The sequence below is a fragment of the Geotrypetes seraphini genome, chromosome 13 (assembly GCF_902459505.1).
Source record: "Geotrypetes seraphini chromosome 13, aGeoSer1.1, whole genome shotgun sequence".
In the NCBI taxonomy this organism is placed as follows: Eukaryota; Metazoa; Chordata; class Amphibia; order Gymnophiona; family Dermophiidae; genus Geotrypetes; species Geotrypetes seraphini.
This window is the reverse complement of record NC_047096.1, coordinates 65,539,107-65,564,258: the sequence shown is the minus strand read 5'-3', so window position 1 is coordinate 65,564,258 and position 25,152 is coordinate 65,539,107. Positions and strand designations below refer to the sequence as shown.

At 43.3% G+C, this 25,152-nt stretch overlaps 1 protein-coding gene across 2 annotated transcripts; it reads right to left on the bottom strand.

Moving 5' to 3' along the window:
- Positions 1 to 4,134: 4,134 nt before the first annotated feature.
- On the bottom strand, positions 4,135 to 23,776 carry MSL1 (MSL complex subunit 1). Of its 2 annotated transcripts, XM_033918343.1 has the most exons (8): positions 22,635 to 23,775; positions 21,470 to 21,693; positions 19,833 to 20,209; positions 15,973 to 16,037; positions 15,788 to 15,855; positions 14,670 to 14,794; positions 14,474 to 14,546; positions 4,135 to 6,203 (listed from the first exon to the last, which is right to left on the bottom strand). In XM_033918343.1, the coding sequence occupies exons 1-8, from the start codon at positions 23,169 to 23,171 to the stop codon at positions 6,113 to 6,115; spliced, it is 1,560 nt and encodes a 519-aa protein (XP_033774234.1). In that variant the 5' UTR covers positions 23,172 to 23,775; the 3' UTR covers positions 4,135 to 6,112. The 2 variants fall into 2 exon arrangements, 1 of the variants encoding a protein (XP_033774234.1); XR_004536788.1 differs by lacking the exons at positions 4,135 to 6,203; positions 14,474 to 14,546; positions 14,670 to 14,794 and adding an exon at positions 18,214 to 18,342 and having other exon boundaries at positions 15,785 to 15,855; positions 22,635 to 23,776.
- Positions 23,777 to 25,152: the final 1,376 nt, after the last annotated feature.

Genomic DNA, 25,152 nt, shown 5'->3' with positions numbered 1-25,152 from the left:
GTTCAACGTGGATAAGTGCAAGGTGATGCATACGATTTTTGTTACCGACATGCATGAATACAGGATGTCCGGTGCGATACTTGGAGAGAGCCCCCAGGAAAGAGATTGGGAGTACTTGTAGACAAGTCAATGAAACCGTCCGCGAAATGTGCGACGGCGACAAAGAGGGCAAACAGAATGCTAGGAATGGTTAAGAAGGGGATTATGAACAGATCTGAAAAATTTATCATGCTTTTATACTGGGCCATGGTACACGCCCACCTGGAAAACTGCATCCAACACTAGTCACCGTACATGAAAAAGGACATAGTACTACTCGAAAGGGTCCAGAGGAGAGCGACAAAAATGGTTAAGGGACTGGAGGAGTTGCCATACAATGAGAGGCTAGAGAAACTGGGCCTCTTCTCCCTTGAAAAGAGGAGACAGAGGGGACATGATTGAAACATTCAAGATACTGAAGGGAATTGACTTAGTAGAGAAAGAGAGATTGTTCACCCTTTCCGAGATGGAGCAAACCAGAGGGCACACGCTAAAGTTAAAAGGGAATAGATTCCATATAAACGTAAGGAAGTTCTACTTCACCCAGAGAGTGGTAGAAAACTGGAACGCTCTTCCAGAGGCTGTTATAGGGGAAAGCACCCTTCAGGGATTAAAGAAAAGATTGGATAAGTTCCTGCTGGAACAGAACATATGCAGGTAAGGTAAGGCTAGACTAAAATAGGGCAATGGTCTTTGACCTAAGGGCTGCCGCGTGAGCGGACTGCTGGGCACGATGGACCACTGGTCTGACCCAGCAGTGGCAAATCTTATGTTCTTATGTGGCACCCTTTTTGTGAAGTTCACAGCAGTGCCCTGTAAGGTACCCCACTACTCTGGTGCAATGTTTAAATGTCCAGTCCATCACTTTGCTGACCTGCCCACATCCAAAAGGTCTTTTTCTAGGTGTTTTTGATTTGGACAAATTTTTAGTCAAAATTGGGGTATAAAGAAGGATGACTTAGCGGTCTGGACGATCAGACAGCTGGACGTACAATTAGATGATTTTCGGGAAAAAAAAAATGTTAGGACGTATTTTTTTGAAAATGAACCTTTTCCCATGTCCAACTTTGGGCGACTTAGGCCCAAAACGGACTTAGATGTTTCTTTTGATTATGCCCCTCCACGGTTTTATTTGTTTTTAATCAAGTGGCTATAAAGTAGTAGCATATCATGCATAAAAATCAGGAACAGGAACTTTACCAGTTTAAAAATATGAACCACATTCTTTGGTAGTTTTAAAACAAAAACAAAGCTTAACTACATGAAAACAAACAAAAGCTGGAAAACCTAAAATAGTTTATATATTAAACTTGGTATATAGTTGTAGAGTACAATAGCTGCTAAATGCAATCCAAAACTAACTAATTTAGTATTGTTCTAAGAAACAGAATTGCTTCTGCCATAACCTCTTAAATCTGACTTATTTTTAGAGCTGAAAATAGTCTTTCAACACTGACTTGGGTGGGTGGCATTGCTATTACGGTTCTAGCCATATCACTAATAATCTTGGGATAAACAAGGATGGCTTCTTCTACAGTCAGTTTTGATGAGTGATCATACTTTTCTACTTCTTTTAAAAAACTGCTGGAATCTCTTTATTTGGATATTTTCTGGTCATTTATCTTTCATGCATATGCAATGTCGCTTTACTGTTGAAAGTTCCATTTTGTCTAAGTAGGAATCAAAGTCTAATTCTTCATTTGAAGAGGATGATCCTGAGTTACCAGTGCTTATAGCTTCATCCAGTGGTGTTGTTTCAGGTAGTAATCCCTTCATGCGAACTGCTACATCATAGAGGTCCTTTTATGCAGTATCAGTCTGGTCATCGCGCAATAAAATTTGGCTCATTGGATCAACATAAATAGCAGCTAACAAGATTTGATTATCCAGTAAGAGATTCTCTCTTTTCTTAATTGAAGATGCAATGCCATCAGCTATTAACCCTCCACTTTTGTTCAGGCAATATATCAAGCTCTTCCATTTCAAGAAGAATTTACCAGGTGTTAAATCTTCAGATTGTAAACTCTTGGTGACAGTAAAGGGGTTAGACAGTAGATTTTCTAGTGCTTTCACGTGTGCCCACTGGCTTTCAGTTAATAAAACATTTTCATTATCCAGTTCAAGAAAGTCTTAATTCAAGCAAACGCTTTACCCTCAAATAAGTGCTTCCCCAGCGTGTTTGATCCAAAATGGCTCCTTTTCCTGCATGTCTTTTCAAAATGGCATCTGTTTTAGGGGCCCTGGCTGCAACAGTTACTTGCCTCAATTTGCCAAATAGAGTAGCTGCATGACGATCTTTCAATCCATCTCTTATTGCAAGTTGCAGAGTATGAACAGCACAACGCATATGTTGAATAGTAGTACGCTTAGATGCTTCTTCAACAGTTGTCTAAAATGTCATTGTTCTCTTCGCTTTCACTTTCTCCAATACTTGTAGAACTGTCTTCCTCTAATATGTCTGTCATTTTCATCTACTTTATTCATTTTCTCAATTGTGCTCAACATATTAGAAGCATTATCTGTCACAATCTGTTTCTTTTTAATTTCATAATCTTCTAGAACATCCTCCACTAACTTCTGAAGATAACCACTGGTGTGATGTGCCTGGGTGTCCCCTTTACGCCCAAGGTTTGCATTGTTTTATTATTTTCAGCAACAAATCTAACATTAACAGCAAAATAATTGACTCGACGTGTGCATGCATCCATTTTTATGAAGACAAAATATCCCTTCAGACCTTTTTGTAGTTCTTCCTTTTTACATTTGGCCTCTTCAATTATAAGTTTCCTTATACTTTCTCTTTCCAGAGAAACACTAATTTTTTTAGCCATTTTTCCATTTAGGCCTAAAAAGGCTGGCTGCAAAAAGGATAGTGGTACACTATGGGGTCCTTTTATGAAGCCATGCTAGCGGGGTTAGCGCGTCAGACATTTCATCACGTGCTAACCCCCGCGGCCAGCTAAAAACTAACGCCTGCTCAATGCGGCTAGCAAAGCAGGCGGTTTAACGCGTGGTATTACGCACGTTAAACCCCTACCGCAGCTTGATAATAGGACCCCTATGCTTTATTACCATTTCAATAATGTGGTTTTTGAATTTTTCTGGTGTCATTGTTATGGTAACTTTGTCAGATATAAAGAATCTTCTTAGTTGTGTTTGGTCTCCAGTAGATTTCTGAACATTTTTTTATCCCAGAAATAGATTGAATATTTTCATTGATATCTTTCTCATTCACAACTTCTAACACTTTAGAATCGAAAACGCTGCAATTGTCATTTCAAATTTGATGCTCTGGTGGGTGCATTTTTGTTAAACCCACTGAAACTGCTAATTTTTGCATCACATTGTTTTTCACCATCTTCTTCGAGAATACATTGGTACACGTAATGTTTCCCATCACTTGATAATGTAAAGTGCTCATAAACAAAACTACCGCCTGCTCAAGAGGAGGCGGTAGCGGCTAGCGCGTGCTAAAATCGCTAGCGCGCCTTTGTAAAAGGAGCCCTTAATTATGAAATGGGACATTTGAACTTGCTGTATTTTTTAAATTATAATTTAGATTTATCAAGAATCAGAGTCGGAACATTTTTATCGACTCCGGGTACCCAAAATTGTCTACGACTCCACAGCCCTGCCCAAAATAGGAAATGTTTGTGTCTTTCTGCCAAGTTCTCTTAGTCTAGGACTGCATTTCTTGGTATTTAAGAGTCTTCCAAGTAATCGCTTGAGACCAAAACCTCTATAATTAATGCCATTCTGGTGTACAACTATAATCTGGTTTTCTGGCATCCAACTTTTTACCAGTCAGGATGGGGATATCCCAGGTGATCATCACCTCTTCATTATCTACAATTCTCTTAAGGTCTGTCCCAGTATGGTTATGCTTATGTTCTTCCTTATTCATACCTCAATAGTTTATGAGCTTTCCCATTTTTACAGCTGCCTATCATTTAAAGATGGGCATAAAATTCATAGAAAATTGTTTTAAATACCATATAAAATTTAAAAATACTTAACTATACAAGAATTATTTTAATACCCTATTTGTACAATTAAACCTGAATTCAAGCATAAACAAAAATACAAAACCAAAAATTAACAGCCAGAAGTTTATTTACAAATGAACTTTGTATTTTTAATAAGATATTTACAAGACCAATTTTACACATTAGAAATGGTATCAAAAGTAGGCATTACAAACACAGACACCCACATGTGAAGTGGTCTTCATACCAGGTTGATGGGGAACACAGAAAGCTTTGCTTGCACATTAGCATTTAGGAAAGAGTAAAGCAGTGCTTAAGGAGCAACCGCTATTTCCTCTAGATGTAAATCAGCAAGTGGGCAATCTAGTGATCTCTAGTTTACCTTCCAGTAGCTGTTATTCTTGGTCTTGCTTTCTCTAAACTGTTTCCATGTTTTTTTTCTGTACTGCGTTAAAACCAAAGTTTCAAATTTTTAAACTGCCATAACTGACAATTTTGATTTGAAAAATAAAAGTGCATCTTCCATCTAGCATCTCAGCTTGTGACTTTCCTGTAACCCTTCAGTGACACACTACCTTCTACTGGTCCCTACCCAGAGTGCACTGCTGAGTGAGGCAGGAAATGTAGCAATGTCATTTGATCAGCTGGATTACATAAACTATTCTTCTGCATCCAAATTACAGGCTACAAAGTTTCTACTGCATACAACAGAAGAATTACATTGAAAAGCTGTACATATAGGGGCTCATTTTCAAAGTATTTAGACGTACAAAGTACTTTATGTGTCCCAATTGCTTTGAAAATAAGCCCCATACTGTCCAACTCCTCTGGTTAATTCCGATGATCAGTTCTTTTGTAAGTTAGTAACCTGGTTTTTTGGTGGACCAACCACCTTGCATTAACAGCATAGAAAACGATCCCTAGTGATAATACCTAGCCAGATTCCAAGATCAGAATTACAGATGTACCCTTTGATTGCTCTGTACCACATGCTGACTTCAGTTTGAGGAAATGGCAGAAAAGCTTCTTTATGAGATAATGGAACAGGGCTATCAGCTAAGGAGACGGTATCTTTCCACCCTATTACTGTTCAAGTGTTCTTTCTAAATCCAATCACACTGATGTGGTGGTGAGAGCTAGATTGCCAGGTTAACAGGATATAGGGTGAAAAACCCTCCAGACTTCAGGTATTGTCTATGGTTGCACTGTGTATCATGACGTACCAGCATCAGGTGTATGCTTCCTAAAAGTTAACATATAGTATAAAATAAAAAAGGGAATTATCTTACCCCCCCCCCTTTTATGAATCTGTGTTAAGCTTTTATCACCGGCTGCAGCAGTTTTAGCTCATAGGAAGTCTATGAATGTTGGAGCTAATACCATTGCGGCTGGTGATAAAAAAAAAGCCTAATGTGGTTTCGTAAAATGGGGGGTTGATTTGTCACACCTCCCACCCCCAGCCCATTATTTTCTCTCAATAAAACTATTTAGAGCACACCAAAAACACAGCTCCAAAATCCTGATTTTTTTTTTTTTTTTTAGAATTGGCCCTTGGCAACCTGTGCCATCAATAGGCTTTCCCTGTATCATTTTGAGATGGGGTTTTCTCATTTTCTGTCTTAAGGAAAAAAAAATACATAGTCTGTCTGGGATAGAATCTAACAACTCCTTTTTCACACTTGGGCTGGCAGCAAGATACTATCACTAAATGTACTGAGGCAGAGGAAAGCACTTCTCTAATTTAAATAAACTAAAAATGAAAAAATTGAAAAAAAAGTTAAAGAACATATTAGGTCATGTTACAAGGATTAAGTAACAACCTTATCTCACCCATGGTGTATGACCTTTAAGCCACAGACCCAGCTTTTCTATCCCTTAGGTTCCTGCCCTGCAGATCTGAAAGCTTGCTACAGTAACAATTTAGCCAAGGAAAGAATACTGTACAGAAGAGGAAAATCAATATGAAAGAAGAAATACAGAATTACAGGGAACCATTTATCTGTGCACAACAAGAATATACCAGTGGAGACACGGGATCTCCCCCTCCCCCCATATCTGACTCGCAGTCCTTGTCAAATCAAATACAGCTACTTTCTACAAGTTCGGTGAGGGGTTTGTTTCTTCTGCATCTCCAGCCTGCAACGACTGCGTTCATCTAACCATGGCAATTCAAAGTTCCTGTAAAAAGCAAATGAGAGAGGTGGCAGAGTTGCAATGACGTACAGAAGTTATAGTAAAGTGCTGCTAACCTGCAAGCAGCACCCCCTCCTAAATTAACTGTATTTCTGGCAAGCCACTTAACCTTCATTATCAATGCTGGGTCAAAAAGTAGATTTTCCTGTTGTAAACACCGGGGTTCTCAGAGACTCATGTTAATTGTGTGTAGCACAGACGGGTAAGAGTACTTAGGTTTTGCTGCTCCCTGAAGTTAAAGAGTTTGGGGCTTAATACTGGACTAATTCCCACAGTATTATGTATTTCAGAATGATATAACACACACATCATATGGCAACTGATCAGTGTTCTAATGCAGCTTTTAAGGGACACCGCCACAATAGTTCCCTGTCGCTAACCAATTCACCCAGCTTAACAAAAGCAGTGCTCAGGTTGTAGCAATACAGGATAGGGAATCCATTATCTGTCATTCAGTCCTACATAATGATGTGAAAATGGTACACTCAGCCTGAGGTGTAAGGGAAGGAGGATAGCTGCTACTATTTTATTAGACCTTAGTGGACTAGGAGATGGTGCCCCTCTAGAGCCAGCAGAGGATCCCCTAAGCCAAAGTATGCTGTCTAGGTAGATACTTGCCAGAAACAGGGAGGTATAAAATTATTGGGGGGGAGGGGACAGTAAGCACAGTTACTTACCGTAACAGGTGTTATCCAGGGACAGCAGGCAGATATTCTTGACTGATGGGTGACGGCACCGACGGAGCCCCGGTACGGACAATTTTAGGGTGATTGCACTCTAAGAACTTGGAAAGTTCTAGCAGGCCGCACCGCGCACGCGCGAGTGCCTTCCCGCCCGACGGAGGCGCGCGGTCCCCAGTTAGGATAAGCCAGCTAAGAAGCCAACCCGGGGAGGTGGGTGGGACGCAAGAATATCTGCCTGCTGTCCCTGGATAACACCTGTTATGGTAAGTAACTGTGCTTTATCCCAGGACAAGCAGGCAGCATATTCTTGACTGATGGGTGACCTCCAAGCTAACAAAAAGAGGGATGGTGGGAAGGTTGGCCATTAGGAAAATAAATTTTGCAAAACAGATTGGCCGAAGTGACCATCCCGTCTGGAGAATACGTCCAGACAATAGTGAGATGTGAAAGTATGAACTGAGGACCAAGTAGCAGCCTTGCAGATTTCCTCAATAGGTGTGGAACGGAGGAAAGCCACAGAAGCTGCCATGGCTCAAACTCTATGGGCTGTGACAGAACCTTCCAGTGCCAGTCCGGTCTGAGCATAACAGAAAGAAATGCACGCTGCGAGCCAATTGGACAGTGTACGTTTAGAAACAGGACGCCCCAATTTATTCGGATCAAAGGACAAAGAGTTGAGAGAATGATCTGTGGGGCTTAGTACGGTCTAAATAATAAGCTAAAGCCCGCTTACAGTCCAAAGTATGCAGAGCCTGTTCTCCAGAGTGCGAGTGAGGTTTCGGAAAGAAGACAGGCAGAACAATGGATTGGTTGAAATGGAATTCAGAGACAACCTTAGGGAGAAACTTTGGATGTGTACGCAGAACCACCTTGTCATGATGAAAGACGGTAAAAGGCGGGTCTGCTACTAGTGCATGGAGCTTACTGACCCTCCTGGCAGAGGTGAGAGCAATCAGGAAAAGAACCTTCCAAGTGAGAAATTTGAAAGAAGCCGTGGCCAAGGGTTCAAACGGAGGCTTCATTAAGGCTGAAAGAACCACATTAAGATCCCAGATCACAGGAGGTGGTTTCACATTGAAAAGTCCTCGCATGAATCAGGAGACCAAGGGGTGAGCTGAAAGGAGTTTCCCATGGACTGGCTCATGAAAAGCAGCATAGCACTGAGGTGGACTCTGATGGAAGTAGACTTTAGACCAGAGTCAGACAAAGAAAGAAGGTAATCCAACACAGTCTCCACAGCAAGGGAGGTAGGATTATGATGATGAAGAAGACACCAGGAAGAAAACCGTGTCCACTTCTGATGGTAACATTGCAGAGTGGCAGGTTTCCTGGAGGCATCCAGAACAGAACGAACGGGCTGAGACAAAAGAGTATCATTCGAAGTCAGCCCGAGAGATACCAGGCTGTCAGGTGCAGAGACTGGAGGTTGGGATGCAGAAGGGTCTCCTGACGTTGTGTAAGCAGAGAAGGAAATTGTGGAAGTAGAATAGGTTCCCTGGAGCTGAGTTGAAGTAGAAGGGAGAACCAATGTTGCCTGGGTCACCGTGGCGCAATCAGAATCATGGTTGCCTGTTCCCTCTTGAGCTTGAACAAGGTCCGGAGCATGAGAGGCAGAGGAGGGAAAGCATACAGGAAGAGATTGGACCAATCCAGGAGAAATGCATCCGCTGCCAGACGGTGAGGAGAGTAGAGTCTGGAGCAGAAGTGGGGCAGCTGATGATTGTGAGGAGCTGCAAAGAGGTCTATCTGAGGAGTGCCCCACTGGGCGAAGATGGACTGCAGAGTGAAAGGATCGAATGTCCACTCGTGAGGCTGGAGAATTCTGCTGAGCTTGTCCGCTAAGGAATTCTGTTCTCCCTGAATGTAGATAGCTTTCAGGAATAGATGGTGATCTGTGGCCCAAGCCCAAATCTTCTGGGCTTCCTGGCACAAGAGGCGAGAGCCCGTCCCACCCTGCTTGTTGATGTAGTACATCGCAACTTGATTGTCTGTGCACAGTAGAAGGACCTGAGGAAAGAGGAGATGTTGGAAGCTGTGTTCCCGCTAAGCTGCGCTGGGGTGTGCTGGCGCACAAAATATTACCTCGCAGCCCACAAGTTTCTCGTCACAGCGCACACAGTGTAGAGCACAGTTCTTCAACCGCCGGTCCGCAAACAAAATCTTGCCGGTCCGCGAAGGATTCGGTCCCCGCCGCAACGAAAGGCCGGCGTCAGCTGACTTGCAACTTCCTGTTGCAGTCGCTGTGCCGGGACTCCTGCCTTCGCCGGGACTCCTGCCTTCCACCGCGTTTGCCTCCTGCCTTGTCTCCGCACCTCCAGACCAGCAGCGGCAGCTGTGTATGCTTTTAACTTCGGCACAGAGCTGCCCCTAATCAATAGTTTAGCGCGGTTTCATAAGGCAGCCTCGGGGCCTTTGCTAGGCCGGCCCACATCGCATCATCGAAGCGGGCCGGCTATCAAAGGCCCCGAGGCTGCCTCATGAAACCGCGCTAAACTATTGATTAGGGGCAGCTCTGTGCCGAAGTTAAAAGCATACAGAGCTGCCGCTGCTGGTCTGAACTCTTGGGCCGCTGAAGGAGGGCAAAAAGCAGCTGTCCTGGAGGTTTCCCTTCCTCTCGCCTTTACAGGTTCCTTTTTTCCACCTTTTTTTTTTTCCTTCAAACGGCAACGGGCCCCAGCATCGACATCAATCAAGTAAGTTCCACTGTCAATCAAGCGGTTCTGCTCGGCCAAAGCTTCCCCTGTGACATGAGCCACCCTCAGGGGAAAGAAAGTGACCCACAAAGGTGAGGGGAAGGGGGGCAGATGATGGAAGTTGGGGGGGGGGGGAGAGAGAGAGAGAGAGAAGGGGCAGATGATGGAATGGAGGAGATGAGAGAGAGAGAGAAGGGGACAGATGATGGAAGTGAGAAGAAGGGAGAGAGAGCAGAAGGCAGATGGATGTCAGTTGAGAAGGGAGAGCAGATGCTGAATGGAAGTGGGGAAAGAACACATACTGGATGGAAGGAGGAGATAAATAAAGGGGGAAGAAAATAGTAAGATAATGGAGGGGTGAGGGAAAGGGGTGACAAGCTGTGTGTAGACACAGTGAAAACAGGGAAACGGGACTAAATAGTAAGAAAGAATTTAATTTAGATGGAGGCAGAAAATAGAGAAGGAAGACCAGAGAAGAAAAGGGAAGAGAGAGCAGAGAATGATCAGATCTGAGTGGAGGAAATGAGAAGAGAGATATGCTAAAAACCACAGGGGGGAGGGAAGGATAGAGATGCCAGACCATGAGGGGAACAGAAGGAAGATGATGGATGCTAGACCAAATTGGGGGGTGGGGGGGGGGGCAGGAGGAGAGATGGCAGGGAAAGACAGACAGTGAATGGAAGGGGCAGATGCTGGACTGAAGAGACAGATAAGGTTATCATGCTGCTGTACCGGGCCATGGTACGCCCTCACCTGGAGTACTGCGTCCAGCACTGGTACTTTAAGAAGGACACGGTACTACTCGAAAGGATCCAGAGAAGAGCAACTAAAATGGTTAAGGGGCTGGAGGAGTTGCCGTACAGCGAAAGATTAGAGAAACTGGGCCTCTTCTCCCTTGAGCAGAGGAGACTGAGAGGGGACATGATAGAAACATTCAAGGTACTGAAGGGAATAGACTTAGTAGCTAAGGCAGGGAGAACGAGAGGGCACTCTCTAAAGTTGAAAGGGGATAGATTCCATACAAACGTAAGGAAGTTCTGTGGTAGAAAGCAACATATTTATTTGGCTCATAACTTGCTGGCGCCCGATATTTTTAGCTCACAGTGAAAAAAGTTTGCTCACAACACCCGCCCGCTTAGAGGGAACACTGGTTGGAAGGCTTTGAGGGCATAAAACATCGCTCTGAGTTCCAGGAAGTTGATGTGATGTTTCCTGGGCTGTCCAAAGACCTTGAGTTTGGAACTCGTTCAAATGAGCTCCCCAGGCATAAGGGGAGGCATCGGTGGTGATGATAAGTTGATGAGGAGGTAGATGGAACAAAAGACCTCTGGAGAGATTTGAGGATATCAACCACCATTGTAGAGACTGACGAAGAGAGGATGTCACAGATATGTGTCGTGAGCAAGGATCCGTCGCTTGGGACCACTGGGTCGCTAGGGTCCATTGAGGAGTGCGCAGGTGGAGACATGCGAAGGGTGTGACATGAATTGTGGAGGCCATGTGACCCAGAAGTATCATCATTTGCTTGGCAGAGATAGAGCGCTGATGAAGCACCTGCTGACACAGAGATAGGAGAGTGTGAAGACGGTTGGACGGTAGAAATGCTCTCATGAGGACTGTGTCCAGCACCGCTCCAATGAATTGAAGTCTCTGAGTGGGGATAATATGAGATTTGGGTATATTAATCTCGAACCCCAGAAGTTGTAGAAACAGGATGGTCTGGTTGGTGGCCTGGAGTACTATCTGAGAAGAATTGGCCTTTATCAACCAATCGTCCAGGTAAGGAAACACCTGAAGGTGGTGGGAATGTAGAAAAGCGGCCACCACAATCAGACATTTGGTGAACACTCTTGGAGAGGAGGCAAGACCGAAGGGTAGTACCTTGTATTGGTAATGACAATGGTTGATCATGAAGCGGAGGTACTGTCTGGAGGCCAGATTGACCGGTATGTGAGTGTATGCTTCTTTGAGATCTAGGGAACATAGCCAGTCGCCTTGATTGAGAAGAGGATAAAGAGCAGCCAGAGAAAGCATCTTGAATTTCTCTTTTACCAAGCATTTGTTGAGATCGCGAAGATCTAAAATGGGTCTGAGATCTCCTGTCTTTTTGGGAACTAGAAAGTAACGGGAGTAAAATCCCTGTCCCTTTTGATCTAGAGGAACTTCCTCTATGGCGTTCAGAAGAAGGAGGGATTGAACCTCTTGAAGAAGGAGGGAGGACTGAGGAGTGTTCAAAGCAGACTCTCTTGGCAGACTTTGGGCAGGAAGGGTCTGGAAATTGAGAGAGTAGCCGTGGCGGATGATGTTGAGGACCCACTGATCCGAGGTGATGATTTCCCAACGGCTTATGAAATGAGTAAGGCGTCCTCCTATGGGCTGCGGAAGATGGGCAGAAGGAGGGAGACTGGCTATGTCCTGGAGAACCAAGTCAAAAGGATTGAGTTGATTTCTGCGAAGGGGGAGGTTTCACCTGTTGTTGCTGCTGTGCTGGTCTAGCAGCTTGCCTCTGTTGTTGCCTCTGACGCCTGGGTTGTTGCTGGGCCTGAGGTAAAGGACGAGCCACAAATCTACGTTGATAGGCCGATTGTTGGCGAAAAGGCCTAGCAGGTGGGGTCTTCTTCTTTGTCTTAAGGAGAGTGTCCCATCGAGTCTCATGAGCTGAGAGTTTCTGAGTAGTGGAGTCCATGGATTCTCCAAACAGCTCATCCCCCAAACAAGGTGCATTGGCCAGTCGATCTTGATGATTAACATCGAGTTCTGAAACTCTGAACCAGGCCAGTCGCCGCATAGCCACCGACATAGCCGTGGCTCTAAAGGTCAGCTCAAAGGTGTCATAGATTGATCTGACCATGAACTTGCGGAGTTGTAAGAGCGATGAAGAAGTCTGGCGAAAGGCGGGTCTTTTACGGTCAGGGAGATATTTCTCAAAAGATGACAAAGACTGAATGAGATGCTTAAGGTAAAAAGAAAAATGAAAAGCATAGTTCCCTGATCTATTTGCTAGCATCGCATTTTGATATAACCTCTTGCCAAACTTATCCATGGCCTTACCTTCTCTGCCAGGAGGGACAGAAGCATATACACTAGCCCCCGTGGATTTCTTTAAAGTAGATTCCACCAGTAAAGACTCATGGGGGAGTTGCGGCTTGTCAAAGCCTGGAATAGGTATGACCTTATATAAGGAGTCCAGTTTGCGGGGAGCTCCTGGGATGGTCAAGGGTGTCTCTAGATTTTTGTAAAATGTCTCTCTTAATATGTCATGGAGAGGTAGTTTGAGAAATTCCCTTGGAGGCTGGTCAAAATCCAGAGCATCGAGAAATGCCTTGGATTTTTTGGATTCAGCCTCCAAGGGAATAGAGAGAGATTCACACATTTCTTTGAGAAAAGAAGTTGCATCAGGTTTAGAGGACGGATCTAAAACAGAAGGATCCTCTTCCCCTGATGAACACTCTCCCTCTGAGAGAAGAGGGTCCTCCGAATCGCCCCACAGATCAGGGTCCCTTACTTGAAAACTGCGGTCCCGGGATTCCGGTGTGGAGGGTTCTAGGTGTTGAGTTTTATGCATCGACTTCCCAGACCTCTGTGAAACGGTACCGGGAGATGTTATAGGCTGTGTCGGCGCCGAGGTTTGAACAGCCTGGTGTAAGGATCTCGGTTCCGGCGCTAAGACCGGCATAGATACCAAGGAAGTAGTATGCATCGGTACCGACAAGGTGGATGCCGACAAAGGAGGCTGCTCCACTGTCGGTACCGGCTCAGACTGGACCGGGGCTGGAAGGCTCGGTGTCAGGAGAGCAGGTAACAGCTGCTGTAGTTGTTCTTTAAGCTGTACTTGCAGGACGGTGGCAATGCGCTCGTCCAGTGAAGGCACCGGTACCGCTTTTTTCTTCTGCGGTACCTTGGGTGCCGCTCTACACTCCGAAGAGGAACCCGATGTCGAGGGGCTTACCTCAATCGGAGCGGAGCGCTTCCGCGGGCGCCTCGCGGTCGGCAGGATTGGGCTCGCTGCCACCGAGACCGGAGGGCGCTCCAGCGGGGAAGGCTTCTTAGCCGGCTTACCTGATGGGTGCGACGCCGGCGCGGTGTCGACAAGGCAGGTGCCGACTGCGTCGGGGTCGAAGAGGGGACCGGTGCCGCTGAATCCGACATCTCGGTACCAAACAATAATCGCTGTTGGATTTGGCGATTTTTTTAAAGTTCTCTTTTTAAGAGTGGCACAGCGGGTGCAGGTGGACGCTCGATGGTCAGGACCAAGACACTGTAGACACCAGTTGTGCGGGTCTGTAAGTGAAATTGGTCGAGCGCACCGCTGGCACTTTTTAAACCCGGGTTGAGGGGGCATGAATGTAAAAACGGCTTCAGCCAAATCGAAGGCCGAGGCCTCGATGGTGGCAACAGGCCCCGCTGGGGCAAAACCGAAAAAAATGAAAGAAAAAATGAAGTAAGGTTTTGTTTTTTTTTTACAAAGAAAAGAAAATAAAATGAGGGAAACAATATTTCCCAACGAGTTTACGCGAGCGGGAAGGCGGAACAGGAAAAAATTTTCAACAGCCATTGAAAAGTGCGTCTTCTTAGCTCCGCGGAAACTAAGAAACTGGGGACCGCGCGCCTCTGTCGGGCGGGAAGGCACTCGCGCGTGCGCGGTGCGGCCTGCTAGAACTTTCCAAGTTCTTAGAGTGCAATCACTCTAAAATTGTCCGTACCGGGGCTCCGTCGGTGCCGTCACCCATCAGTCAAGAATATGCTGCCTGCTTGTCCTGGGATAACAATAGTACTGATTTGTGAGAGCTACCAAAAATTATTCACCTCTGTAAAATAGTTACTATGAGTACATTCTCTAGAGTGCTGTCAGGCTTTGTTGACAAACATCCATACTCACTGTGGGGTTAGTTTTGGTAATGGTCTTCCAAATGCTACAACAGGCAAGAGGGGGGTAATCACCAAAGATTCAACTACAGAGAGAAATAACACAGGTGTATTGAGTATAGAAAGTCTTGTACATTTTCATGCTGAATAGCAACTGCACAGTCTCATAACGCAGCAGCTTTCTACAGGTGTTGGCATTTCAAACTCACCATCATCAGGTTCAGGGAAAAATGAGGTAATCTCCGGCTCAGATTCCTGGATTCCTTTCCTTTTATACATTCGGAGCTGCAATCGCTGTAAAATCCGCTGCTCCCTGATCCTCTGTATATCCCATCTGCAAACCAGAAAGTCAGCATTAGGAAAGTCAGCCAACAAGATTAGAGGCAAATTTAAAGTCTTTCAAAATTATGTTAAAAACCATTTTTTTTTTTTTTTTAAAAAGAAGCATTCAGGCAAGATTTAAATCAATTTGATATTACTCACATATTCTAAATGTTCTAGATCTTCAGTTAGCAGTCTGGTGAAATTTTAAAGTTCAATGGTATTTGTATGATTTTATTTAGGAGTGAATGCTTTTTGGTATGGTTGGTGTTTGTATGGTTAGATTTATTCTGCTCAACAAGGGAGTTTTTGTTGTTTTTAAGAGTGAATGTTCCTTAGTATGTTTGCTGTTTATATGGGCCAGGTCTGTACTATCTAATAATGGAGTTCTTTTTTTATATTTATTTTACTTTTATTATATTCTGTAAACCGCTTGAACCAGTGAAATGAACGAGTGATATAACAAGATTAATAAACCATACCATGGTCCTTGGCTGTTCAATTCCAAAGACAGGCTTCCTTACTGGGCTCAACTCCCTTATATTAACATCGACTCCCTTAAAATCTCTTATCTGGCACATAAGGCCCAAAAATAAGGCATCCAGATCAGAGAATGACACAGGAACAAGTTTTTCCCCATCCCCGCAGGAACTCATTTTCCCATCCCGGAGAGTTCTTTTCCTGTCCCTGCCCCATTCCTGCAAGCTCTGTCCTCATCTGCACAAGCCTCAAACACTTTAATAAGTGTCTGAGGCTTGCGCAGTTAAGGCAGAGCTTATAGGAATGGGGCAGGGACAGGAAAAGAACTCACCGGGATGGGAAAATGAGTTCCCGCGAGGACAGGAAAAATTTGTCCCTGTGTCATTCTCTAATCTGGATGCCTTATTTCTGGTCCTCAAGTCCAGATTCTTCATATGCCATGTAGAGGAAGCTGCTGCTATTCTTACTAAAGCCTGCATTAAGCATGCCCAATGCCACATGTTCTCTTGTACAAAATTCTACTCACCTTTTCCTTCTTTTCTCATCCAGCTCCAGTTTTGAATGCCGTTTGAAAAACACATTGTCTTCCAAGTTCTGTGAAGGCAAAACTACAGTTAGACCCAGTTCTACATAATGAAGAAATAGGCCAGCTTCCAGCTTTTTCTTCAGTAGCTTGCTATAACACTAACACTTTTCTCCCAGTCTACATACCTCTGGGACATCGGAAGGAATGATATCTCTCAAAGGTTCAACTGGCTGCTCCCGCCATGAAGGAACTAAAAAAGAGAAGTATATTTATAAACATTTACATACATGGTTTTCCCTCTTGTGGAAAGGAACATTGTTCTGGAGCACAAGAACAGTAGGAAAATTTCAGGGCCTGGAGTATGGATAGCTTTTCTGCAGTGCTATAAGCCATTTCCTGGAAAACCCCATAAACAAAAAATGGGAGAAAACCTGTAAGTATATCAAGTCCCTAGAATCCCAAAAGCCCAGCTGGTAAACAATGCTGGCTCAGTCTGTATTCTTCGACTCCAACATTACTTTTACTAAGTGAAAGGAAATCTTAAGAAATCTTGTTTCACTATTTCTCGCCTGCTAACCCTGCTATAAAATTGGCACATAAATAGTTCTTACATTTCCCTCTGGTGAAGCAGGAACATTGAAGCTTCATCTGTGTAACAGTTTATTCATATTTTATGAATCAAATTAGAGCAGGGCTGCCCAATCCCAGTCCTCGAGATTGACTGTCAGGCCAGGTTTTCAGGATATTCACAATGAACATGCATGAGAGAGATTTGCATACTAAGAAGGCAGTGCAGGCAAATCTCTCTCATGCATATTCATTGTGGATATCCTGAAAACCTGATCTGCCAGTAGATCTCAAGGACCAGAATTGGGCAGCCCTGCTCTAATTTGATTCATAAAATATGAATAAACTGTTACACAGATAAAGCTTCAATGTTCCTGCTTCACCAGAGGGAAATGTAAGAACTATTTATGTGCAATAAAGAAAACTGAATTTCTTCAAAATTAGCTCTGAAGTACCTCCAGAGTTACTTTCAAATAGTAAATGCAGCAAGACTCAAATGATTTGGAAGAACATCCTAGAGAGCAGAATGGGGAAAACAGTCCAAAGGGGCATATTCTCTAAACTAAAAGGTTAAGAACAATTTTGCCTGCGTATTATAAATGTACATATAGAATGAAGGCAAAAATGTTTCCCTTGGATTGTCAATATAAATATCTAATCAACAAATCAAAGACAAAACATCTATTAACATGCTGAAAAAGCACTGCATATTTTCTATGCCCCACAATTGTTAAAACATACAGCATGCAGTTAATACTAAGCAATCTAGAGCCCTCCCTTTTAGTGAGCAGCAAGTTATTTGTATTCACACATGCTCTCCCTTTGTGTGATAAGTGCAAGGCTGACCTCTAACTACCCAATTAATCTGATGAGAATTTGTACAATCAAGTTTAAACATACTCCTTCAGTTTTGTTTTACATGCTTAGGATTTGTAACAAAATTTCTTTTCAGTAAGGATGCTCTTCCGGCTCCTAAGGATTTCTAGGCAGGTCTGGCACAATATGGACACAAAAGCATAACTGCCAGATTCTAATCTGGCCCTACCAACTTTATTCTACCTTAAGCAAACTTCTATTACTACTGAGAGTCTGGTTTGCTCAGTCACAGACACTTAAATTGGTGTTCATATAACCCTTCTAACCCAACACAGCCTACACATTTATAGCTGAATCCCAACACTTTGTGAAAATAAGAAATGAGAAGCGATTCAAAAGCAGAAATGGCATGAAAGTTATTGCCTGAACAAAAACAAAACAACCCCCCACCCCCCAATTTCACTGAAGAATCTTCAACGTGAATATCAGTCAGCTGGTTTTTCATAATGGCTTAATTTTATAGATCGACAAAAATCAGTTTTGTGTAAACAATTTTTTTAAAACTAAAGGAAACAGCTTTTTAATTTAAAAACTAAGGGAGGAAAATCATAATGGATAAATTAATGGTACCATCATAAAGAAACTGCACAAATGTTGTCATTTTTTGAGAAAACAAAGCTAGTATTGAAGTGGGGGAAGCTTACTCTACATTCTTTCATTAAAACATCTATTCCAGCAAACAAACAGCTCTGCTCAACCCTACTGTTTCTTAGCTTTCTTTTTGCATTTTCCCACCTGACCTATTAATTCTAGCCCTGCTAGATGTAATAGCAAAAACGGTTTGAAAAAAATGGCTCATATAAGTTAGTCAATTTGTTTTTAAATGAAATTCTCAAAAGTATAATTCATATTTTTTAAAAACCTGAAAAACTGATTTTTGGTTGATGTTTAATATGGTATTTGTAGAACACAATGGAATTTAAATATGCACATTCCTGGGCCCCAAGAAAGTGTGAAAATGTTCAAAATGCAGTTAAACATACCATTTTATTTAAAGACAGTGGGTTCATGAGCAGCATGGATAATGGACCATGAGGTACTGTATACAACATCTTCAGTCAGACTCAGTACTTGCAAAGCTAGGTTGAAATGCTGCCTGAGGGTGTACAGCCCTAAAACACAGGAAGTTAGCAAATGGCACCAAGAACAGAGTCTCAGAATTACAGAGTAAATGTATCAACTTATTCTCTCTCTCTAAAGGTAACTGGAGACATATACAACACTCAAACACCCTCTGGCGGCATTTAAAAGCCATATGGCTAAGATAAAATGCTTTAAAGGTAGTTTGGCACTTTAAGGATTACTACTACACTGCTATCACATATGATAGGAATTAAGGATTTTGAAAACAATGCATTCTAAATACCAAACCTTAGCACATTTGTTAACTAAATTTATTCCAGGTGACTGCAGTACTGGGAACTTTCTTACAGCTCTTCTGGAAATGTAACATGCCTGCAGTAGTATCAAAAACCAAAATTCCTATCATTACAGTGAATGACTTTTTATTTGTTTACAAAATTACAGCCTATGGTAAAACTATTTCAGGATTCATGTACAGTAACCATCAAGCAAGCAAAGTCATCGTTTAAAAGGAACCAGAGCCTAGGGAACACAAGTATTTTCAGATTCACTGCTGATGACTTTGGGCCATTTCACAATATACAGTACCTCATGGATAAGTATCCCCCTCCCCTCCTGAAGGAGCACTTGAGCTACCAAAACTTTGGAAGATTCTCTCTATACATTCACTTGCTTACTTGTCATTATAAATTACCTTGTTGATAAATTTTTAATATCAGCACACACATTTTACTTTTACCAATAAAAAAGATTGCCAAAAAATTAAGGGGGCAGTTTAAACTTGCTTGCAATTAACATTTTCTAAATAAGGATATGCTAGAAAAAAACTCTTCCATTCTGCATTTCCACATCTAAAACCAAGCCCGTAAGTTCTCATTTTCATCTTGCAGGATAACCTACCCTGGCATTTTACAATTCTGGTGGTCAGATATGCCACTGTTCTGCTCTGCAAACCACTCACTTGTATTTTTTAACTTATTAAACCAGAACATGAAACAAGTGATCACAACACAATTCCCATACCTGAGATTCTGAAAGTGAAATCTGATGATTTTACTTGGGTTTCCAGAAACCCAAATCCAGATAAAGTGACACAAATGCCAAACTGGTCTTTTTTTTTTTTTTTAAAGATTTGCACTTAATTGCATTCATTTATACTTTCCAGGTGGCAGGTTACATATTCCAAAAACCAGACTAGAAATCCAAAGGGTGACATCCAAACCCAAAAGAAAATCCTGTTACAAGCCTATTGGCAGTCAACAATGACATGTGTTATGGCCCAGAGAAGCCTCCAACCCTCCCACCCCACTGCTGTTTTATGGTGATAGGGCAGTAACATTTAGTGTGTGGCTCGTGCATGTGACCAATGAATGAGAGGAAGGCACGGAGTGAGCCAGACTGAATCCAGCTACCAAGATTGCACTGCTTTTCACAACACATCCGATTTCCAGAAGCAGTGTCTTCACATGACTAAGTACGTTCAGTTGAGCAACACAAGAGGAAGCTCTGGATTTCTTACTTGCAACATTTTCCTCCTTCTTCGGGGAGGGCTCTCGTAATGGTGATGGGGGAGGTTCATGCCAACAACACAGGTACATTTCGGTAGTTGCAAGGTAGGGAAGCTCTTCAGCCTCACTGACGTATCCTTTGTCCTTGGGAAGGGTGCCGTGCCCTTTTAGTGGGGTGGTTGATTTGAGTGGAATGTCCACTTGGGACTTGATTCTCTCAGGAGTCTCTTTACTACGAAGTTCCCGTTTGCAAACAGTTTCAGGTAAAGAATTGCAGGGCTCATCTTTTAATGAAGAGTGCTTAATAGTTTTTGTTTTCAGCTTAGAAAAATCTGCTGCCAGTTTTTTGACTGGAGTTTTTCTTTCCAAGTTTCCACATACTAACTTCCTGTTAAAAAAAACAAAGTGTAGAGGATATTGAGCAATGTATAGAATAAAATAAGATCACATTATTTACAAGACAGAGTAATCATATTCCCTGCAATATGATGATTTAAACTAGATTAAATAATAGATATTTAGAACAGGTCTGTTTGACAAACACCTTCATCACCTCTGTACACTAGCTTGACAGCCCAATGTGAAGGACACCTTGGTTGATTTCCAAGTTAAACTGGAAATGGACATGCCACAGAAGCATATGACACCACAGATCCAGTAGAAGCCATTTCCAAATGTGTTGAAAACCCAAAGAGGAGTATGCAACAGGCAGAAGAAAAAGGCTTAATTTCTGCAACAGCATGCGCCTGACAAGAAATTCAAGCGCAAAAAAGCATATTCTAAGTGTCTAATTTTTTTAATCAGTTCTCAATTCCTGAATCTATGAACAAGTGAGATATCCCTGTGCAATGTAATAAAAACTAACAACCCTCCCTCCCCCAGACTACTTGGTTAGGATTTGTGTCACCAAGATAAAATTAGGGTACATAGGAGCAACATTTCTAAAGATTTCCTGTGGGCTAAAAGTGGTCACCTGGACCCTTTCTTAGCCATCTAGTCTTCTTTGAAAAAATCTGCAAATTGATGATTGTTTTCTCTTTTAAGCTTGGGAGATACTGTATCTCTAACTTTGACTTTGGTTTAAGTCTTGGAAAACATGATTATTTTAATAGGTATTCCTCATTTGGGGGGGGGGAGTGAGTGGGCTCTTCCTACTCCATATAGACTAGCATTATGTTGTAAATTGTATTGCAAGTTGTGATGAGGTGGGGGGGTTCTCTTTTTGTGTAACTGAATTAAAAAGCTTCCTGTGGACTGGGAGACATCACAGGTTGGTGCTTTACCACAAATTAACCATAAAACTACTGTTTATCACCGGTTAAATTATATGTTGTTAGTATTTGGGTTTTTGCCAGGCAGTTGTGACATGGATCAGCCACTGTGAAGACAGGATACTAGGCTAGATGGACCACTGGTCTGACCCAGTAAGGTTATTCTTATGTTTTTATTCTTTTGGAACAAGATATTAAATGTATAGGACATGATTTTCTAAAATTCAAAATGTATTTTTACTGCATAAAAAGGCAAATCCCCTTTGAAACTGAATGTTTCCACATAATTTCAAGGGATGACTGAAAGATTTTAAAATGGTCTAAACCAAGTTATCTAAATTCTGGAATTTTAAGAGCATTAAAAGAGAATAGAAAACCTTTTGTGGCCCTTTCCACTTCGGCCACAGGATAGAGGTTTGGGTGTCGGAAGCTGGTACATTTCTAAAGTCTCCTGCTGACAAGCATTGTGACATCTCTCAGGAACCTCTGTACCATTCTTGTCCTCCACATCATGCCCTTGACATAGTCTATGTTTCTCTTTCACACTGTCCTTCTTGACTAGTTGCATCCTCCTTTCCATGCGCTCAATTCTGGCTAGAAGCTAAAAGAGAAAAGCAGCAGATTACTGGATCTGTCTTATGTATCCAATCAGCTTTCCTTATAAAAAGCTAAAGGGCAACACTTCTGCAACCCAGCCATTTCAGATCTAATCCTGTATGCCAGTATTGGGGGGATGATGATAGTAATTATGGAGCAACACTCCTTCCAAGAAGGGATAGCAATATGGGGAACTGCTATCACAATTTGAAAGATGCCCAAAATGTGATTTTTTTTTTTTTTTAAAATCATTCATACACCCTAAACTAGAACTTTAAAAACTTAAACAAGTTTCCTAAACAAAAATTAGATTGATTTCACAAAAGTCACTTGTTAGATAAAGAAAGCAAATTGGAAGTCAGCTGGAGCCAAATAAATATAAAACACCTTATGAGGGTTTTTTTTTTTAATTTAAAAGAAAAAAAGAACGAACATCCTATTGTAGTAATAAAAGTATCGAATGCCATTCTCGCTGCCTCCCAAAACTACAAATCCCACCATACACTGGGACCAAAATACTCGACAGTTCAACATTTACACCACCATGTTGAATAACTTCCATAACAATAAAATGTTGCGACGCGACTTCCTTCCCGATCCTAATTCTCACCCTACCCAATCTATCCTGGAAAATTAATTGAATAAAGGAGTTGCACTGGGTGACCTCCATATATCGAAAGCAAACACACGAGTCCCCATACTCGGCTCTTTTGTAACCCTACAGCACACAGTGGCTAGGGAAGCTCTTCATACTAGCGCATTGGAAAGCCACGCAATAACGAAGGAAAACCTATCTTCAGATCAATGGAATAACTAGATCCAGTCCCGGTTTTGCCTCCAACACATACACACGGAGTTTGCGCTTCTCACTCGAAAAGGGCACTCGAGGAGCAAAAAGCCATTCGGATGGGCGGTAGTTGTAAAGCCCACTTCTATCCTACCTACCGTGTCTCGCTCGGCCTGCAGCTCCCCGATCTCCTTCTCTTTCGCCTGCAGTTGTTGCTGCTGCTGTTCGATGAGGTCCAGCTGCAGGAGAACGATCTGCTTCAAGCATACGGCTTGGCTGCCCGCGCCACCTCCACCGCTGCCCCCGGGGCTCTTCCGCACTTGCTTCCATTTGCCTTCGGCCGATACCTGCACAGAGTCCAGGCCCTGCTGACCAGTAGCCGCCGTGGTGGCCGCACCAGCCCCAGTCACCGCCGCCGCCACTCCTCCTCCCGCCGACTCCTTGGCGGCTAGGGCGCCTGCCTGAGAGCCAATCCTGCCGGAGAGGGGGAGCAGGCCTCCCCATCCCTCCCGCCCTTCCTTCAGCCGGCGGCGCATGAGCTTGCGAGCGGAGGCCGCAGCAGCTTGTCCGTCCTCGGGGGAACCCTGGAGCTCGGGCCCGTCCTCCAGCTCCACCTCCGGCTCCTGCTGCTCCGGCTCCAGCTCCAGCCTCAGTGCCGGAGCCGCCACCTTGAACGCCGTGGATCTCATGGCCATGGCCCCGGCTGTTGTCTCACTCCCAGCTCGAGGCTGGTCCCGGCCGGAGGCCGCGGTGGTGCGGCATGGCAGCCGGGGCGGCTCCCAAGCCGAGCTCCTCTTACCACCAGGCCGGGACCGCCGCCGCCGCCGCCAGCACTGCCTCCGGTGTTGTCATTCCCCGCGTGGGGGCTGCACCTCAGGCAGATGGGAGGGGGGTAGTTGGAGTATCTGTCACAATTTAATTTACAACCGTCTGGAACCACGAAATAACTGCGACTGAGATTTTCATCTAGCTTTCGGGGGATTGCAATTGGCTTTTCAGTTTCGGACCCGCGTCGCTTTCTCCCCTCAGTTACGCGGAGCCTCACACGCCGCCATTTTCCCCCTCTCTTGGAGACAGCAGCGGAGCCGCACTGAGCAAAGGAGGAGGGGGGGGGGGGAAACACTACCGAGCGCGAGCCAAGCGCCTGCGCAGTTGTCGTGCGCGTGCTGCGCGATCTACGCGTTTGCGTAGTCGCCGCCGTGCGCGTTCAAGCGTCTGCGCAACCGACGACGCAACTTGCTACTGTGGTCGTTGTCAGAGTACTGTATTCCCCACACCCCTGAACCTGCGCAGTCGCCGCCGCCCTTGCGTGAGAATGCGAGCGTATTAAATCTGTGCTCTCGCGGGACGGGCGTTAGCCTGTTGTAGTGCGCATGCGCTTAAGAAGTTACATACGTACGCGGTATAGCGCTACAGTGCTTTGGGGTGTAAGGAAAAAGTGGGCTTGGGTTTTGACACAGACGCATTATGTTTTTTAGGGCTCTTACTAAGTTTTGTGAGGGACACCAGTATTTAACACAGCAAAAAATTGCCTAATGTGGGATATTCTAGGAATACAATTAGATAGACGCTGCACTATGCAGACACAGATACACAAAGTCATACAGAAGGCATTCTTCACCATGCGAAACCTAAGAAAAATAAGAAATTTCTTTACCAAAGAACACTACAAGATCATTGTACAATCCCTCACACTCAGTAACTTGGATTACTGCAACAGCCTCTACCTAACATGTCCTAACAATATGATAAAACAACTACAGACAGTTCAGAACACTGCCATCAGACTCATCTACTGTCTCAGCAAATTTGACCACATCACTCCCGCCTATTTAGACTCTCACTGGCTTCCGATAAAAGCAAGAACTCAATTCAAGTTCTATTGTCTGCTGTTTAAGATAACCCATGGAACTGCCCCCTGTTACCTAAACAACCGCCTAAACCGCTACCTCTCATCCAGATCAAGAAGAACTCAAAACCTATTCACCTTCCCACCTAATAATGGAACCCGTCTTAAGAAACTATACGACAGCCTTCTAGCGACACAGGCAGCAAAAATTGACCCCACAATCACCAAACTAATAATCAATACAACAGACATCAAAGTATTTCGAAAAGAAATCAAAACATTTCTATTCAGAAAACACGTCATTACCAACTAATATCCTCCCTTTATGCACAAGCTCTCCCTCTATAGAATAACACATTAATCAATTCTTAGAACCTTTCCTATCATACATACTATGATTCCTATATAAACATTTTCCACACTATCCAATAAACTTCTTATGTCATTATTAGGTAACTTCCAATCTGTAAACCGTATATACTGATATTCTCCACTATATTCTCTTATCACTTGATTCCCTGATATGTAATTTTCATAATTGAATCCTCTACCACACCATGTAATGTACATGAATCACTGTTATGTAATTTATCTAGATAATCTTTATTACGCAATTCTTTTGGTAATGTCCAAATCTCCTATAATTTGTATTCCGCCTTGAACAGTATATAATGTATAATGTATTCAAAATTAATTTTCCTATGAACTGTTTTCCTACCTTCTTCTAATCTATGTTTATAACCTAACTAATTTATTTTTCTCAAGTACTTTAGCAAGAATGTGAGCCTTTGGGACAGTCAGGGAACTCTAAGTACTCTCTCTTCATC

Bases quoted from the DNA above. Each gene is read 5' to 3' on its own strand.
- MSL1 (XM_033918343.1), bottom strand. From the start codon at position 23,171: ATGGCCATGAGATCCACGGCGTTCAAGGTGGCGGCTCCGGCACTGAGG. The intron at 16,038-19,832 runs GTAAGAAATCCA...TCTCTTTTTTAG, and splicing joins GAAGGAGGAAAATGTTGCAA to TTCCTTCATGGCGGGAGCAG. The intron at 14,547-14,669 runs GTGAGTTTGAAA...TTCTCTCTGTAG, and splicing joins TTTCCCTGAACCTGATGATG to TTGAATCTTTGGTGATTACC.